This window comes from Lepidochelys kempii, chromosome 4 (genome assembly GCF_965140265.1).
Source record: "Lepidochelys kempii isolate rLepKem1 chromosome 4, rLepKem1.hap2, whole genome shotgun sequence".
Classification (NCBI taxonomy): domain Eukaryota; kingdom Metazoa; phylum Chordata; order Testudines; family Cheloniidae; genus Lepidochelys; species Lepidochelys kempii.
Genome location: NC_133259.1, coordinates 94494614 through 94512536, shown reverse-complemented (window position 1 = coordinate 94512536; position 17923 = coordinate 94494614). Strand labels below are relative to the sequence as shown.

The window sequence follows — 17923 nt, the reverse complement described above, 5'->3', positions numbered from 1 at the left end:
CATTCAAGCATACTATAGCTCCAGACAGCCAAAGTAGTAGTCCTGAATCAGGAAACTCAGAGCCAGAAAGTAACAGCAACCAAAAAGGAAGAAGATCCTATTCATCTTTCCAGGATGTTTTATGAGTGAATAAGATTCACAGATTTGAGTTCCAAAATCATGATTCATGGATCCTCTAGATATACTCATCTCGTAACTTGTCTTTGGAGCCAATGGAAGGGCTGTTTTAACCAGCTCTGTCACAAACATCCATACTGGGGAATGCATGAGACTATATTGGTCACAGGCCTTTGAACATTGGCTCAATGCTTGCTTGCTTAAAACATAACTTGCTTAAAACCAACATTTTTATTGATCAGAACAAGGGCTGCCTGAACCCAGATCACTTTCTGTAATATAGAGGCACGAGTTCCTGGATTTGGAGAACTGCTTATGTACATCTCAGCTTAAAAACATTCTGAGCAGTTTGTTCTCTTCTTCTTCAATACAATGGAGAAGGAAATCAAGGTAACTGTAAAACCCAAACTCATCCTAAACATGAATGAATGGCTTCTTGGTGACTTATGTCAAAACTTAAAAGCTTGGCTTCAATTTACGATCCAGTAATTTCTTTATTGGCAAAGACAAATCTTAAGTGCTATACTTTGACTTCAGATCCAAGGACTTTGGATTCAAAGTCAGGTGCTTCAAAGGAAGAGGAGGAAGAAGAGGGTGTCAACTCGCTACGATGAATTGAAGTCTTGCTGCCCTGGTTTCCTTGCTGGGGTCAGTCATGCTAGATGCCTACTAAAGGAGAGTCTGGAGCACATATGATTGAGCATCTGCTGCATCACAAAGGCTTCCTTTAGATCTAGTTCCCTTGTTTACATCAGCTATGCTGACTCATTGCTCATGGAATTGAAGGCTCAAAGGCTGTCAGTACGTCATGCATGTTGCTAGGCCAGCTGTCCACTAAAATGTGTCATAGGGCTTCCTATAGACCTATTTCTTTCTTCTCTCCTTCAACAGCAGCCTGTTAAAAGACCATCCTTATGTGACTGAGACAAACTGAAAGCTGAGATACAATCAGCCCCTCATATGGAAGGGTATGATGTAGCATAAAGCCACAACTTTACTTACTGGGGGAAGAAAAGTATATGTTAAGAGTCAGAAAGAGGTCAGCATGGGGGAGAGGGGGCAGAGAAGATTTCAAGTTGCTCCTTAACAGACCCTTGAAAGATGGTAGAGGCAAAAATACCAGCCTCCCTTCCTGGGGTGAATTCACCATTCATTAACTTAGCAAGAGGCTCAAATAGCCAGGAAACACTTTACACCAGCTTTGATATATCTATAGTCAATATACACAGTAAATAAAGATGGATAATGTTATAAAATCAAGATGAATGTTTTACTGTCCTATTTTTCAATTATGGAACTTATGCAAGTATCATCTGGACAACAAAATATTTAATACAATTATTTTAGTGCTTACAGTTTAGATTGAGATACCAGTCCCTTTGGCCATGCCTTCGATTCCATATAGCTGAGCCAATAGAACAGATTAAAGACATGGCAATAAGAATGCAGAACAAAATCAAGATCTGAATATTTGTAATTCGTTCCACATTGGATAGTTTAAGAGGCGGGCTTGTTGAATTCTGTGAAACACAAGAAAATTGCAAAAAATAAGTAGAAAATGAGGTACATGTGTAGTTCTCCAATATTTTCAAACTATCTTGTTGTGTCTTTTTCTACACATTTCTCTGAAGAGATATACTGCATAATATTGGCATAAATTGCATAATATGTATCCTTAGCATTGTATCTGATCTTAGAGAACAATTGTAATAGCAGCTATTAGTAAAATGTAACGTTACAAAAAAATCAGCTCAGTACAGAAGAAACTTGCTTACAAACACTAAGGGTGGAGAAATCCATTTCAAATGACTGAACTTTGCAAATTGGAAAATGAATAAATGATAATGCATCACTAAACCGAATGCATTCATTTATTTTGACAACTACAGATCAGTTGTGATAGTCAAAATAATACCAGAAAAAAACCCTCATGATATTTGGGGGGTTTGACATTTCCCCCTACTCCCTCCCCATAACTTACAAATGAATTAATATCACACTGTCTTCATAAAAGTATTCTTCCTTCTATGCTGTGAGGAAGGCATGCAATAAGACAGTTTAGAAAGCAGTCATAAAATCATACAAAGGTTATCAGGCAAACTACAGTGATCCAGATTGATAAAAAATGCCATTTTAAATATACATTTAAAAAGAATAAGGACATGCCTGCAACTGAAAAAAAACAATTTTCCAAGGATAAATGCTCGGTAACATTCTATGTAACCAACAAAAGAAATATATCTTGATTTTACTCAATCTAACTCACAAAAAAAGCAGCTTTGCTACAAATAGACTATATTTTAACTATTACCTTGAAGCCAACAGTAAAATAGACAGATCTTCGGGTCTCTTTAACTTAAAACATTTTTAAAGACAAAGAGTAAAGATGGCTTTTGTGTAACAATAATGGTATCAAAACCTAACAAAACAGAGCATTTATGAAATATCCACATTTAAATGACAAACCTGCATGAGTTTTGTATCATGTCCAGTATAGACAACTATTCCATGAACCCACTGGGTATTTCTTAGTTGAGCTCCTCGTAGAAGAATTTGGTCAGGTCCCAGTGGAACGGTACTGGAAGGAAGCAATTTTATATTTTATCAGTATAAAATAACTCACCACTTTACGAGGAATAAAAGTAACCGGCAGCCAGTAGTCATCACAATGTATGGAGCTAAATTTTCAAAAGAAACTAGTCATTTTCAGTGCCTCCCTTGAAACACATTAAAGCAGCCTAATTTTCAAAGGGCAGGTGCGCAACACTAACTGAATAAAATCAGACCTCTGTTAAGCATCTGAGGTTGAGCACTGCAAAACTTAGGGATTCACAAAATCACTCATCATTTCTTAAAATATTGGCTCTGTCACTAAATACAGGACTATTAAATGGGCATTTTGAAAGTAACACTTATTATAATTTTTTCTTTATTTTGTATAATATCATGAGGAATATCTTCAGAGAAAGAGTCGTGTATTTGTAAACTGAAATTCATCCTCTCTTAAGAATTTCATTTTACAAATTAATTCTTAAATGAGTCCAATAATTTTCTTTGAACTATCCCATTTTAGGCCATTCCACCAACAGCATATCAAAAAAACAAACAAACAAACACTTATACACATGATCCTGTTAAAAATGTAAAGTAACCTGATTTTTAAAAATTTTTGTATGTTCTTTACTTAGGGATGGCAAAACAAGCTGACATTATCTGTATCAGTTAAAGTATGTACTTCAGCTCAATAGCATTCTTCATAAAGCAGCACTTTGTACATTAGAAATATACAGATTTTTGCTAATTTATATTTGAGACCATTTGGATTTAGTTTGGGGTTCTCAACCTTTTTCTTTCTGAGGCACTCCAACATGCTACAAAAACTCCATGGCCCCTCTGTGCTACAACAACTGTTTTTCTGCATATAAAAGCCAGGGTCGGTGTCAGGGGGTAGCAAGCAGGGCAACTGCCAGCGCCCAACACCACAGGGGACCCTGCAAAGCTAAGTTGCTAAGGCTTCAGCTTCAGCCCCAGGTGGTGGGGCTCGGTGCCCTGGGCTTTAGCTCTTCTGGTTGGCTTTCTGCCTTGGGCCCCAGTGAGTCTAATGCCAGCCCTGCTTGGCGGCCCCCTGAAACCTACTCACTACTCTCCAGAAGGCCCCAGGTTGAGAACTGCTGATTTAGATGTCTGATATGACATATGCCATAGCTCAGGCTCCTAGTAAAACAGAAAATTTGTTACCTGATTATTTTTTTTATGGGACTAATATCTTCCCCAATCTCTTCACCATTCCTTTTTGCAAATGCTAGATGCAATTCAGACTTGGCAATGAGGTGGCCCCCTAACTTCAGATGAGTACCTCCACAGCCGTATGGAATCAGTAAATTAGTAGTAGAGTATAAATAAACTTGTTAATGACAATGCCTTAGTACTCTGGTTTATATATGATACATTGACCCTGTGAAAACTATTGTACAGATACTCCAATAATTTATATGGGTTGGGGAAGACTGAGAAGGAGGTCAATCTCAGTAAGGGAATCAGCAAGTAACAAATTTTCCATTGTGGATCCTGACCTCTCCTCTTCCCCAGTCTGAAATGTTTGAGATACAGAGAGACAGCAAGTAAGGAAAAATTAGTAAGGAAGGAAAGAGAAGTAAGACAGAGAGAAGCATGTACTCCTTTCCCTAAAATTAAGGGTAATAACAGTAAATTATTTTGGAACCTCCACTTGGAGCATCTTCATGCTAAAGAATATTTCTTCTAGGAAATGATGGTCAAGCTGTAGTGCTTCTTAAAATAGTGTTTATAAATGAGCAAGGGGCAGCTTTGTAGTCACTAACAAATTTTCTGCCTAGGAGATTGTTGTGGAGCATGTTTTCTGATCCCTTCTGGAACCTTTTTTCCCCTTGATTAAAAAAATCAGTGATATAGTTCTTCTTCCACATAGCTTTGGAGCATTTGGATACTTTCAAGCCCAGACACTTGGTTGAAAGAAAGGGAATGAGGACATTTTTTTCTTGAACTGACATAAAATTTAACTGCTCTTCTCATACCTAGCATGTGCCATGCTTTGTCTTTCAAATGTTGAGATCTTGCGGACCCTATCCTCATGGAAGATACAGTTAGACTCATACTTTTCAAGAGCAGAAATTTTGGAGACTTTTCTTCCCAGCATCATTACCAGCAGGAAGTATGTCTTTATGCAAAGGAACTACATGAAATTATATATCGTACGTTCAAATGGATGGGGCATGAGATCTCGTAGCACTGCAGGCAGATCCAAGAGAAGAAATATATACCTAACTATTGATTTGGATGAGCAGCCTGCCCTAGGCAACCTCAGTGCTATAACTGCTCTACCAGAGACTTGGATAAGCCTGTGTGTATAATACTGTTCACTGCAGAAATATGAGCTATGATGGTGGTAAATCTAGCCCATCCTTTAAAAAAAATCCTGTAATGCCCATTTTCCTAGGTGATCTTTCTATTCTGACAGCAATAGAAGAATTGTGTCCAAACAGTTGCATACAACCATAGTGTGAAAGACCTGAATGAGGCTAAGAGAATATCTATTTCTTTAGAGGAGAACCCATGTTGATTTATATATGCCATAGTCATCACATCTAATTCAACCAGGACATGCTCCATTCTCAGGTGATCTAGGAAGTCCTGAAGATCCAACCTTACTGCTCTCATTTCTAGAAAGGTCATGCTATGCAGCCTCTTTGATTCCATTCCCTTTACATTGTGGCAGTCCAAATGTTTCCTGCATCCTTAGAGGACGGTATCTATGTTCATGATTTTGGGGTCCGGACTACAAAAGGAGGATTTTTTTTCCACCACGAGATTCCTACTGCCACCAAATGAGGAATCAAATCATTCTGGATTGTATCTTCAGTTTCCCTTGCATCATTTCACTTTGCATCATCAGAAATATCTGACAGGTTTCAGAGTAGCAGCCGTGTTAGTCTGTATCTGCAAAAAGAAAAGGAGTACTTGTGGCACCTTAGAGACTTACAGATTTATTTGAGCATAAGCTTTCGTGAGCTACAGCTCACTTCTTCAGATGCATTCAGTGGAAAATACAGTCGGGAGATTTATATACACAGAGAACATGAAACAATGGGTGTTACCATACACACTGTAACGAGAGTGATCAGGTAAGGTGAGCTATTACCAGAAGGAGAGCGGGGGTGGGGGGGCGGGAACCTTTTGTAGTGATAATCAAGGTGGGCCATTTCCAGCAGTTGACAAGAAAGTCTGAGGAACAGTGGGGGGGATAAACATGGGGAAATAGTTTTACTTTGTGTAATGACCCATCCACTCCCAGTCTTTATTCAAGCCTAAGTTAACTGTATCCAGTTTGCAAATTAATTCCAATTCAACAGTCTCTCATTGGAGTCTGTTTTTGAAGTTTTTTGTTGAAGAATTGCCACATTTAGGTCTGTAATCGAGTGAACAAACAGATTGAAGTGTTCTCTGACTGGTTTATGAATATTATAATTCTTGACATCTGATTTGTGTCCATTTATTCTTTTACGTAGAGACTGTCCAGTTTGACCAATGTACATGGCAGAGGGGCATTGCTGGCACATGATGGCATATATCACATTGGTAGATGTGCATGTGAATGAGCCTCTGATAGTGTGGCTGATGTGATGTGATGGTGTCCCCTGAATAGATATGTGGGCACAGTTGGCAATGGGCTTTGTTGCAAGGATAGATTCCTGGGTTAGTGGTTCTGTTGTGTGGTTGCTGGTAAGTATTTGCTTCAGGTTGGGTGGCTGTCTGTAAGCAAGGACTGGCCTGTCTCCCAAGATCTGAGAGAGTGATGGCTCGTCCTTCAGGATAGGTTTTAGATCCTTGATGATGCGTTGGAGAGGTTTTAGTTGGGGGCTGAAGGTGATGGCTAGTGGCGTTCTGTTATTTTCTTTGTTAGGCCTGTCCTGTAGTAGGTGACTTCTGGGTACTCTTCTGGCTCTGTCAATCTGTTTCTTCACTTCAGCAGGTGGGTACTGTAGTTGTAAGAATGCTTGATAGAGATCTTGTAGGCGTTTGTCTCTGTCTGAAGGGTTGGAACAAATGCGGTTGTATCATAGAGCTTGGCTGTAGACAATGGATCATGTGGTGTGGTCTGGATGAAAGCTGGAGGCATGTAGGTAGGCATAGCAGTCACTAGGTCTCTGGTATAGGGTGGTCTTTATGTGACCATCACTTATTAGCACCGTAGTGTCCAGCAAGTGGATCTCTTGTGTGGACTGGTCCAGGCTGAGGTTGATGATGGGATGGAAATAGTTGAAATCCTGGTGGAATTCCTCAAGAGCTTCTTTTCCATGGGTCCAGATGATGAAGATGTCATCAATGTAGCGCAAGTAGAGCAGGGGCATTAGGGGATGAGAGCTATCCTGAAGGACGACCAATCACTCTCACAGATCTTGGGAGACAGGCCAGTCCTTCCTTACAGACAGCCCCCCAACCTGAAGCAAATACTCACCAGCAACCACACACCACACAACAGAACCAATAACCCAGGAACCTATCCTTGCAACAAAGCCAACCTATTTCCACTAACAATACCTTCACAAAAATTAAGGGCTTGACTGGAATATGAAGAGAAGTTTCTGCCAGATCTACCAATGTTAGCAGAGCTGCTGAAGAGACTGAATGCTGTGACGGAAGTTAAAGTCTCTAACCTGAATCCTGTCTTCTTCATTAATCAGTTCAGCCTTAAGAGGTTTATGACTATATGGACTCTTCCTCATCTTTTTGTTACTATGAATAATATGGAACAGAATCCTAATCATCTTCTATAAACAGATTCTATTGCTTTTAGATGTAGGAGGTGCAAGATCTCCATCAGGATGATTTTATGTTTCTCATAATCTCTCAACATTGAAGAGAGTATAAAAAAAAGGATGTGGAGGAGCCTAGAACTCCAGAGGACATCTGTGCTACATTTTCTTTTGTACTTACCTGAATGAAATACATTGAGAAGTGGGATATCCTGCCTCTTAGATCTATTTCTGGACAGAGGCAGATTCTTTGCAATCATACTGTTTGAACTGGAAGACAGATTTGGAGTCATTCCCTGAGCTGAGTTTTCCTCAATTGTTTCAGACCCTGGTTTTAACTATAGAATAACAGGAGTCCCTTCTCTCTCTCTCTCTCTCTCTCTCTCTCTCTCTCTCTCTCTCTCATACTTTTATTCTGCATATGAATGAAGGGAACTTCTGCCTTTGTAAGATGTCTTGTTATTGTTCTTGAACTGGACTTAAGAGCAAACTCTTTGATTTGTATGTGTTAAATACTATTTCGCCAAGTGTCACCTTGAACACAAACATTTTGAGCCACAAAGGAGTTGCTTTGAATAGTTAACAATTGTTGAGGTCTTAAGCCAGAGTTGGGGTCTGATCACTAAGTTAGTAGCCAGACATTTCACTGGCAGCCTCATGGGGTCCATGAATTCATTCATTGTAATTGTAGTAGCTAAGGATATTTTCTTAAGTACTGTATATCATTTGTCCTGTTTCTGGGGGTTAAGATTTTTTAGGTCTCTTCAACAGGACACAGTGGCTCTAGCAAAGCACATTGTTTCCAGTGGGCTGGAAGGCTGCTGAAGAAGCTTTGAAGTCACTTCTAACTGGAGCTTCTACCTTCCTGTCTAGAGGATTATTTAAGATGAAATCCATTCCCATCAACCTGCCTCTTTGCCAGGGTTGAAACTACTGCATTGATACTTGGGAGGATGAAGGATGAACCTTTGGGTTCTAAGATCCTGTAGAATTTCGGGGCTTAGTGACCAACACTTCTTCCTTATCAAGCATTTCGTATTCCTAACTAATGCTCATCAAAGGAGAGATGAAGAGGGATGGTAAAGTTGTTTTAGTTTTGGATAATAGGTATTTGCTTGTAATTTTAATCTCCTCATCCTATTTCTCTGGCCAGATTTTAATGGTGGCCACCCTCTTACTCATCATGGTTTCAAATATGTCTGGGTGAAGAACTTTGCAGGAGATGCTAGTGGGTTTCCTCCTAAAGCTAGCTTGGAGTATTCTTGACCCAAAGCCAAGAGCTCCCCCACTTCTTTGAGAGAAGAGCCAAAGCTCATGGAAGTTGAAAAAGATCTGCAGTGCTTTTTACCTTCTTTTGCCTTTTTTGCTGGGTCCCAAGTCAGGTCACTGGCCTCTTTTCTGTTGTTCTCTTTTGGGTTTTACCCCATGAGGTAATGGCACATCATATCATCTGATACATAAGTTTAGAGGGAAAATGTAAGGAAGCATCCCCAGAGAGTCCAGATCTTATGATTGGGAAGAAAGGAAGGGAGAAAATATGCCATGTACCTTCTAAGTGATTCAAACACCCTCTTTTTAGAATCTGGGGTGCATCTCCCTTTATAGACTGGCCTGAGGACAGTTTTGACTTACCCCTGACAAATTTTTGATTGATGCAGTATTTTGCCAAATCCCAACAACTGAAGAGGGCTGACTTGTGGAAGTGTCTTCATTGGAATATTGCTGGTTAAAAGAGGATTCAGAGGTCTCAACAAGCCATCAGACTTTGAGACCCATCCTGAGGCATATTAAGGGTCCAAAGAGTGGAGTGATTGTGGTGGAGCTCAACTTCAGAGGCTACTGAGAGGATTTCCTTGTCAGTTGGAGCACCTCTTAGCTGTTGCCTTTGCCCTCTTTGGCTTGCTTTACCACAGTGGGAGAACAAACAGAAAGAAGGAGCCCAGTCGGAGATTTTATTCAGGGACTAGAGTCCCTTAAATTTCTGTTTTTTAAAGGAGAGGAGAAAATGGGGAGAAACATTTTGATAACTGATGCCCCCAAATCAGCTTTAAAAAGGTAGGATTGTAATTGATAATGTGGGAACACCAAACTGTCACTCTGGTTACCCTATCAGAGGCACAGAATCTGGCACAAAAGCAAAAGGGGCCTGACCAAAGCCTTAAAGCTGGTGGACAAGTCTGACCTACTTCTAGTATTTGCAGGAAGAAGTACAATGCAAATTTCTTACAGTGGGGAAGAGGACAGGATCCAGAAAAAAAAAACTGTTTACCTTTAATTCTTGTTCTCTGAAGGTACATATTACACTAGAGCCACACTTTTGGGACTATCCTTTTGCACAAAAAGCTTGTTCCAAAAACTCCAAAATTAAATTTCGGAAATATTATATCGCTTTACCAGCAGATGGCATGCTCCTACATGCTGTTGAGGCATAACAGCCAGTAGCACTTTCAACATTCTTTTTAAACCAAATTAAAAAAATTCAATGAAATTTAGAACAAAAATACACTTTTTTCCTAACAGGAAAGAGGATGGACGTGTGGATCCATTATAATTATTACCTTCAGAGAAGAATTATAGGTAAGTGTTTTGCTCTTCTTTAATGACAAGTATAGTAGAATTATAACAGATCCACACTCTTGCAACTGAAAACTCCAGGAATGCATCTGTAAGAAATTAGTAAATAAAAATGATATATAAACAAAAAATTGCTAAAAATTGATTACAGGATCAAAAAAACAAAACAAAAATAAAAACCAACCACCAAACCAAAGTTCTTAAACAAAACACATATTATCACTAAATGTAAACAGGAAAAATATTGTATACAGAGCAATAAAATACCTCTCCAACTTTCAACTACAGAAATAGAGAGAGCCTATAAAATAAGACTTGGGGGATACAGAACTGGGCTACTCTGAACATAGAGGTTCATTTTGTCACATTAATAAGCCAAACTTGTTTTTACACCACAACAGACTCTATTCAACGTTCTGTAAGCATCAGGTATCTTGAGAACTCCCATGAAGCTACGCTGCAAATCTGGGTATTGAAACCACACTTAGGCTGTCTATCTTTAGATAAATACCTGATGAGTAACAATGGAAAATCAGGCAGACATTCAGACAGTTCTCTTGAACACAATTTGACTTAATGTATTCTTGTCAAATTAAACAAAAATGTATATGTACATACTAAAGGATTTGGTCCATTCCAGACACAAGCCAAGAGACCTTTTTACATCCAACTTGTAGAATAAAGACTCCCCAGCTAAAGCATGAGGGAATGGAAGAGATTAGCAGGATGCGTGATTAAGATAGATTTCAAAAATCATCTTTTGAATGAATTTATAATTAGCATTGCTTTATATTTATATTATTAGCATCTGAAAGTTGCTTACTATGTGACCTAAAGTTCCTGGTATAACAAATATAACCTTTTACATTAGAATCTCAGTTGAAAAGGAAACTATGTTAGCTGATTTCAGAGTAACAGCTGTGTTAGTCTGTATTTTCAAAAAGAAAAGGAGTACTTGTGGCACCTTAGAGACTAACAAATGTATTAGAGCATAAGCTTTCATGAGCTTATGCTCAAATAAATTGGTTAGTCTCTAAGGTGCCACAAGTACTCCTTTTCTTTATGTTAGCAGAGGAAGGACTCAGCTATTTGTACCACAATTCAAGAGATTTAACAATAGGTTTTAAAATATATTGAAATGTTTTACTCAGATGTTTACATACCCATGCCCATCTAGTCTGATATTTCCAACAAAATCATACAGATGTCGATTTGGGCTTTCACATTCAATTCTCCCCAAAAGTATCATCAAACTGTCAATGTCTTTTATATCCGATGTCAATGGCAAACCCTGTAAACAAAGTTTGTTGTAACACTATATTATAAAAGTAATTTACAACAAACAAAATATAAAATAATAAGTTAACCTATATATTATACAATAGATTGTCTAGCATTGCACACATTGCACAACAGGGGAAGGGAGCTCAGCAGAATGGTATCAGAGCACAGGCACAGCTCTTGGCCAGTAATTATGGTAGCACTATCCTCTTGAAAGAGATCTGGATGAAAGATAGAGTCATAACCCCAAACAAACATCCATCCACATCAGGCAGCGGAGGTGCCCCAGTATGGAGGAGAATGCTTTCCGCATCCTTCAAAAGGCTGATAGATCTGCATCATGTTCTCTTTCTGACTCTTAAGAGAAATTCTGGGGTAGTCAGGCTGTCACTCATGTGCAGCCCTCCTTCACCATGCTTTCCCTCTCCAAAAAAAGCAAGACAAGGCTTAAGAAGTCACAGTCTGGCTCTACAGCTTGGAATACATAATATAAATTGTTTAAAATTCATCACCATGGCATTAGTTTCTAGAATGAAGTAATATATGTACAGTATACACTGAAAATTTGATTGATACCTTTATATTTAGGAAGCTTTTCTACATATATACACAACAGACTATGAAGCTAATGAAATTCCATGAAGACAAAGGTAAGGTGCTATACTTAGGGAAGAAAACCCAAATGTATAAATACAGAATGGGGGATAACTGGCATGGCAGCAGCACTGCTGAGAAGGATCTGGGAGTTGTGGTGGATCACAACCTCAGCATGGGTCAGCAATGCAATGTTGTTGCAAAAAAAGCAAATGCTATTTTAGGTTGCATTAACAGAGGCATAGCATGCAAGTCACAGGAGGTGACATTACCGCTCTATTCAGCACTGGTTAGGCCTTGGCTGGATTACTGTGTCTAATTTTGGTCACCAATGTATAGAAACAATGTAGATTAACCAAAAGGGATCCAGAGGTGACATAGATGATCAAAGGGATGGAATGCAAGTCATATGAACAAAGACTGGGGAACTGAGTATGTTCAGTATGAAAAAGCGGAGATTAAGGGGATAGGACAGCAGTGTTCAAATACTTGAAAGGCTGCCATAAAGATGGAGAAAAGTTGTTCTCTCTTGCCACAGAGGGAAGGACAAGAGGCAACGGGTTCAAACTACTGCACAGCAGATTTAGATTAAATCTCAGGAAAAACTTCCATATTGTAAGAACAATAAAACAATGGAACAGACTGCCTAGGGAGGTTGTGGAAGCTCCTTCACTGGAGGTTTTCAAAAGGAGGCTGGATACCCACCTGTCTTGGATGGTTTAGACCAGTGGTGGACAATCTGCACCCTGTCAGTGTAATCCGCTACGGGCCGCGAGATAGTTTGTTTATATTGACCTTACGCAGGCACGGCCGCCTGCAGCTCCCAGTGGCCGAGGTTCGCTGTTCCCGGCCAATCGGAGCTGCGGGAAGCAGCAGCCAGGACGTCCCTATGGCCCGCGCCACTTCTCGCAGCTCCCATTGGCCAGGAATGGCAAACCGCGGCCACTGGGAGGTGCAGGCAGCTGTGCCTGTGGACGGTCAATATAAATAAGCTATCTTGCAACCCGCCAGCGGATTATCCTGACAGGCTGCATGCGGCAGTGCAGATTGCCCACCATTGGTTTAGACACAACAAATCCTGCACCTAGGCAGGGGGTTAGACACTAAATAACCCTTGCAGTCCCTTCTAACCTTATGATTCTATTTCTATAAATTTCAAAATCTCATAATTTGATCTCTAGATTACCTCAGCTGCTTACACACAGCTTCAACTATCATTTGTGTATAGGTGACTCAACTATCTCTCCACTCTTGCACTCTCTTTTTTCAATCTCAAACTCAAAGTAACTAAAAGTGAACCTCAAATCTTTTCGTATCAAATTCTCTCCATTACTTCCTTTCTTCGCTATTGTTGTTAACTTCATTCTCCTAATCACACAAATTTACAATCTTTGTGTCATATTACCTAAATTCCTCCATCTCACCACATTTCCATACTGCCAACAATTCCCTTCCTCTTTCGCTAAAAAATCTCAGTAATCTGACACTACCTTTCTGACCCTCTAGTCAAAATTCTTGTCTTTGTGTTGATCATCCCCTACATCACTACTGCAATTTTCTCACTATCTGTTCACGCTTATCATAGTCACCTTCAAGGCTCAACTCTGTTCCCTTCCTCTCGTTACCCATACATTTTGTATCACAAGTGCCTTTGTAGCCTACTTCTAACCTTTTATCTTTATGCTTTTTTCCACATTATCCTTTAAGCCTGGAGGTGAAATTTTCAGAATTGCCTAAATGACTTAGAAGCCTAAGTCCCATATAAAAAGCAATTTAGATACTCAATGAGACTTAGGCTTCTGAATGCCCATGTTATTTTTGAAAATAGAATTTAGGGCCTAAAAATCTTTAATATCTGCCCCTTAAGCTCCTAAGTCACTTTTGGGCTTTTGAACATTTTTACTCACTAACAGCCACTGAACTTCTTTACATTCAAATCCCTCTTTAACATTACCACTCTGTAAAATCTGTCACAATTAAACCTCCTAAAACATTATTTCATATATTTCTTAACAAACAGCAGTACATCCTTATACTGAAATAACTGTACACAGAAATAAGACAATCAGATATTTAAAGTATCTGTAAATAATATATTGAAAACATACACATTCTTACCTGTCTAATTTTTAGGTTTGTTTCACCATCTAAATTTGATGTTTCAATGTAGCACATGGCTTGTGGTTCACTTATTTTAGAAAAAAATAAAGCAATTATCTTTTAATATATCACAGTAACAAATATAATAATTTATTGACATGTAAAAGCTTTCTGTAATCTCTTAACATATTTATATATTATATTTCCTTTAATAAAAGCCTTCAGATAAAAAAGCTCCTACGGACAAATAGTTGTGCAAAATTATTAAGTCATTCACATTTTCAGAAAATGTCTGCCATAAATATATCAAAACTATGAAGAAAAACGTGTATATATAATTGGAGTTTTCCAGACACTTAGAAAGCTTCCTATTCAAGGTTCACATGTGCTCACTAATTTACATTTAACAGCTGATCAGAATATTCCAGATATTTCAAGTTCATTTGCAAAAGGTCTATTAGTATATTTCTTTATAACAGACATGCACAACTGATATACTGCCATTTAGCTCCCAAAGAGGTCTTCCCTCTTTTTATGTAAACCTTGTTCTCAAGGAATGAGACTACAAGTTTGAGTTTATGCAAGATACTGCAACTGGAGTCATGCATTTATTCAGACTCATGCTACCACCCCGCCATGTATTATCATTATACCATATTTCCTATGTCAACAGACTTAGTCTTAAATATTAACTAATAAATAATAATAAACATTTGTATAGCACTTTTCATTCTTAGTAAGACATTTTCAGATACAAATTGAGTAAACATTATTAGTCCCATTTTACAGATGGGGAAATTGAAGCACAGAAACATCAAGTGACTTGCCTAAGGTCACATGGTGAATAAGCAGCAGAGTCAGGAATGATGGGTTCAAGATTTCTGAAATGTTTTACTCAGCTGTCAGTTCCTGGACAGGAGCACAGAATCAATAATTTAGATCTGTGGTAGAAATTTAGCTTTGTTTTTGTAAGGGCCCAGGAAGTCACTAGAAATACTTCGAGTAAATAAATAGGAATTTAATCTCTATGGTGATTTGAAATCTTCTAGGTTTTAAACAGAAAATGCTTTTACTCTCCTTTTTAAAAAATTAAATTGGAAATTCAATATTATTAAATAAATAAATAGAGAAAGTTTAAAGCATGTTTGTAATCAATGCTGAATAGTAGCCAATGTGCCATTAACTTTATCTTGTGGCAAATATTTTGAATTTTTTAAAATGTATGGATTACTTCTTCATATTTTCACTGTATGCTATTAAAATATGGCATTTAATTATCACAATTATCTCACTGATTTTTTTCTTGGGCAACTTTTCTAAGAATGTAAATGACAGACTTCCATTTAGACTGTTTTAGTATAGCTGATTCAATAAATGCCTTTGTCTAATTTTTCATTAGTTTAACAGTCACAAATAAACTCATTTATGAAGCACTTTGAAAAAGCTAAGGCAACAAAGACATTACAAATAAGAGACATGCTAAATTGCAACCATTTTAGTAGAATGCAAAGTAAACAGATTACAGTTAGATCACAGCAGGCTGTTTAATTTGTTAGTGAAAAACAAAAGAAGGTGCAGCCACAATACAAACACTCGTATAAAGCTGAAGTATATCAAAGAAACATGCAATTTTCACTACACACAAGAATGGAGTTATTTTTCCATCACATGCAGTACAGAATGTGCAACATCCAACTTTGTGCAGAGGGTCCTAATAAAAATGTATCAAATGTTAATACTTTGTCATATTATATAATTTATCGAAAACAATGAGTTGCCTATGGTTCAAATGTATTCCTCTCCACTTGCCTAAAGTACAACATGCAAAGTTATACTATGGTTTCACAGTGACGGTTTGTTTTATGAAAATTTGCTTCGTAGTTTCTGTGAATATAATACAAAAATATACTCGGGAGGAGTGAAACAATTTTTCAGTATTTGGGAATACTATTGTACATTTATATGTTTTAATAACCTATATAAATATTTTGATAAACTAAATCTTTTCTATTTCAATAAGATTCACCTCTGTAATGTGTTTGTTTTTAAGACAGTTGATATCAACATAGCTATTCAGACAAAAATTGAACTACATTTTTCAAATTTGGTACATGAGGACCCACATACACTGTGCAACCAGTTTTATTCTAACCTTGATGACAGACTGATGAGATCAGCTGGGAGATGCTCCCCATTGGTCACTTTCACTATTTCCCCTACTGCCACCTACATATCCCAGTTTAAAAATGATTAGAACAGAAAAATGAGTAACGGGAAAAAATCAAATGGACAAAGAGACAAAAAGAGACGAAGTCTGAAATTATTATACAAAAAAACAATACATGTTAATAGACACATTTGATGACAATTTTTTCAAAATCCATTTAAATCAGGTCAGAGAGCAGAAGACAATATATAAATTTCTGCTCAACCAGCTTGCTTTACTTTAAACACAGATTCTAAGTTTCAGAAAACTTTGATAATAAAGTTAAAATAAAATGCGAGCATCCTATGTTCTCAAATCACAGCTTATATAAAGGTCCCAAAGCAGAGATACAGTAGCATTAGAAGTAGTATTCAACTTTTTCTGAAAAGGTAGGACGACAAGTATCTTTACATGTAGATAAAAATCCAATTTAATTTGCATCCAATCATAATTTATAAACTTTGATTCTAAGTATTATTGATACCCAAGTATTATAATATCCAAATATACTTAGTACTGTCTCTACACCGTATGTTTGTACAATGCCCAGCACCGCAAAGCCCTTGCCTCTAGAAGCTACCATAATAATATTATATTGCTTGGAAAATAATGACCATTTGACAATATTTTATTTATCTTAATATACAGACTGGATAGAAGGCTCAGATTAATACACTAGTGAGATCATTGTTGTTTTTCTGTAAAAACAGATGCAGTTGAAGGCACTATCTGGCTGACAAGCATGCGGCACACATTTTTCCTCTTCTGAAGAAATTCAATACACATACATACACAAATAAACTATTCTGTTTGCAGGCACTCTGTCATGGTACAGAAATGCAGGATGGAGGGAAACTTCAGGTCTGTCAGCCCTTTGCAGCCTTGGGGAAAAGAAAGTCACTCTTGAGACTAAAGAAATTCCTCAACTCTCCAACTTAATACGACCTGTATAAACAGACTAAGTTTATCCAAAGATAGGAAAGCCACAAAAATATGAATAATTAACTTATTAATTTTGTTTCTTCATCTGGGGATGCACATTTTCTGTTTCTTAGTGGCCATTCTACTTCACTGAGACTCACAAGCAGAAGAGTCAATAAGAACACAAGATTCTTTTAGTCTTATTTTACACACTTTATTTGATTAAATCCTCATCTCTCTATAACTTCAGCTGAGTGCTTTCATGGCTATAGTAATGATTCAAAAATGAGTATCTGCTGACAGAACAAATAACTTTATAACAATTGATGAAAAACTCTTACTAACCTGAACTATCGGGACTAAATTAATTATTTTATCGGTCCTCCAAGCACCACATTTCAAAATGATGTCCCCCCCTCAAGGTGTTTAAAACAAAAAAAACTGTACTGAACCTCTCCTAAATGGCCCTAAGACCAGAGACCTGGACTGTCAAAATGTTGGGATAGGCTTGTCTTGGAGAGACTCACAAACTTTAGAAATGAGTGTCCTCATAGCTTCCACACCTCTAGCCTCAGAACAGGGGGAAAACAAACTTTCCCCGCGATCTGATAAAACACCATGGAAGCATTAACATGAACAACCAAGCCATACAAATACAAATATTCCCTTGTAGTCTGTGGATCTGGTACAGGGGACTGAAAGCATGGCAAAGAAACGTGGTTCCAAATTGTTAAGAATGTACCCATAAAGTTGTTCCTGGACCCCCCCCCCCCGTCTTTCTCAGGCTCTGTTATTTGCGCAGGTGTTTCCCAATAACTTAGAAGCAGACATGTTTGGA

At 37.9% G+C, this 17923-nt stretch overlaps 1 protein-coding gene across 7 annotated transcripts in view; it reads right to left on the bottom strand.

Moving 5' to 3' along the window:
- Nucleotides 1-17923, bottom strand: part of ATP8A1 (ATPase phospholipid transporting 8A1) — a 241893-nt gene that overhangs the window by 160802 nt on the left and 63168 nt on the right. For 4 of the 7 annotated variants that reach the window (XM_073342153.1, XM_073342148.1, XM_073342149.1 and 1 more), the window contains 4 exons: nt 13977-14046; nt 11147-11274; nt 2584-2695; nt 1472-1637 (listed from right to left, as the gene is read on the bottom strand). In XM_073342153.1, the coding sequence (XP_073198254.1) occupies nt 1472-1637; nt 2584-2695; nt 11147-11274; nt 13977-14046 (476 nt within the window). The other 3 variants (XM_073342147.1, XM_073342150.1, XM_073342152.1) reach the window with 2 other exon arrangements.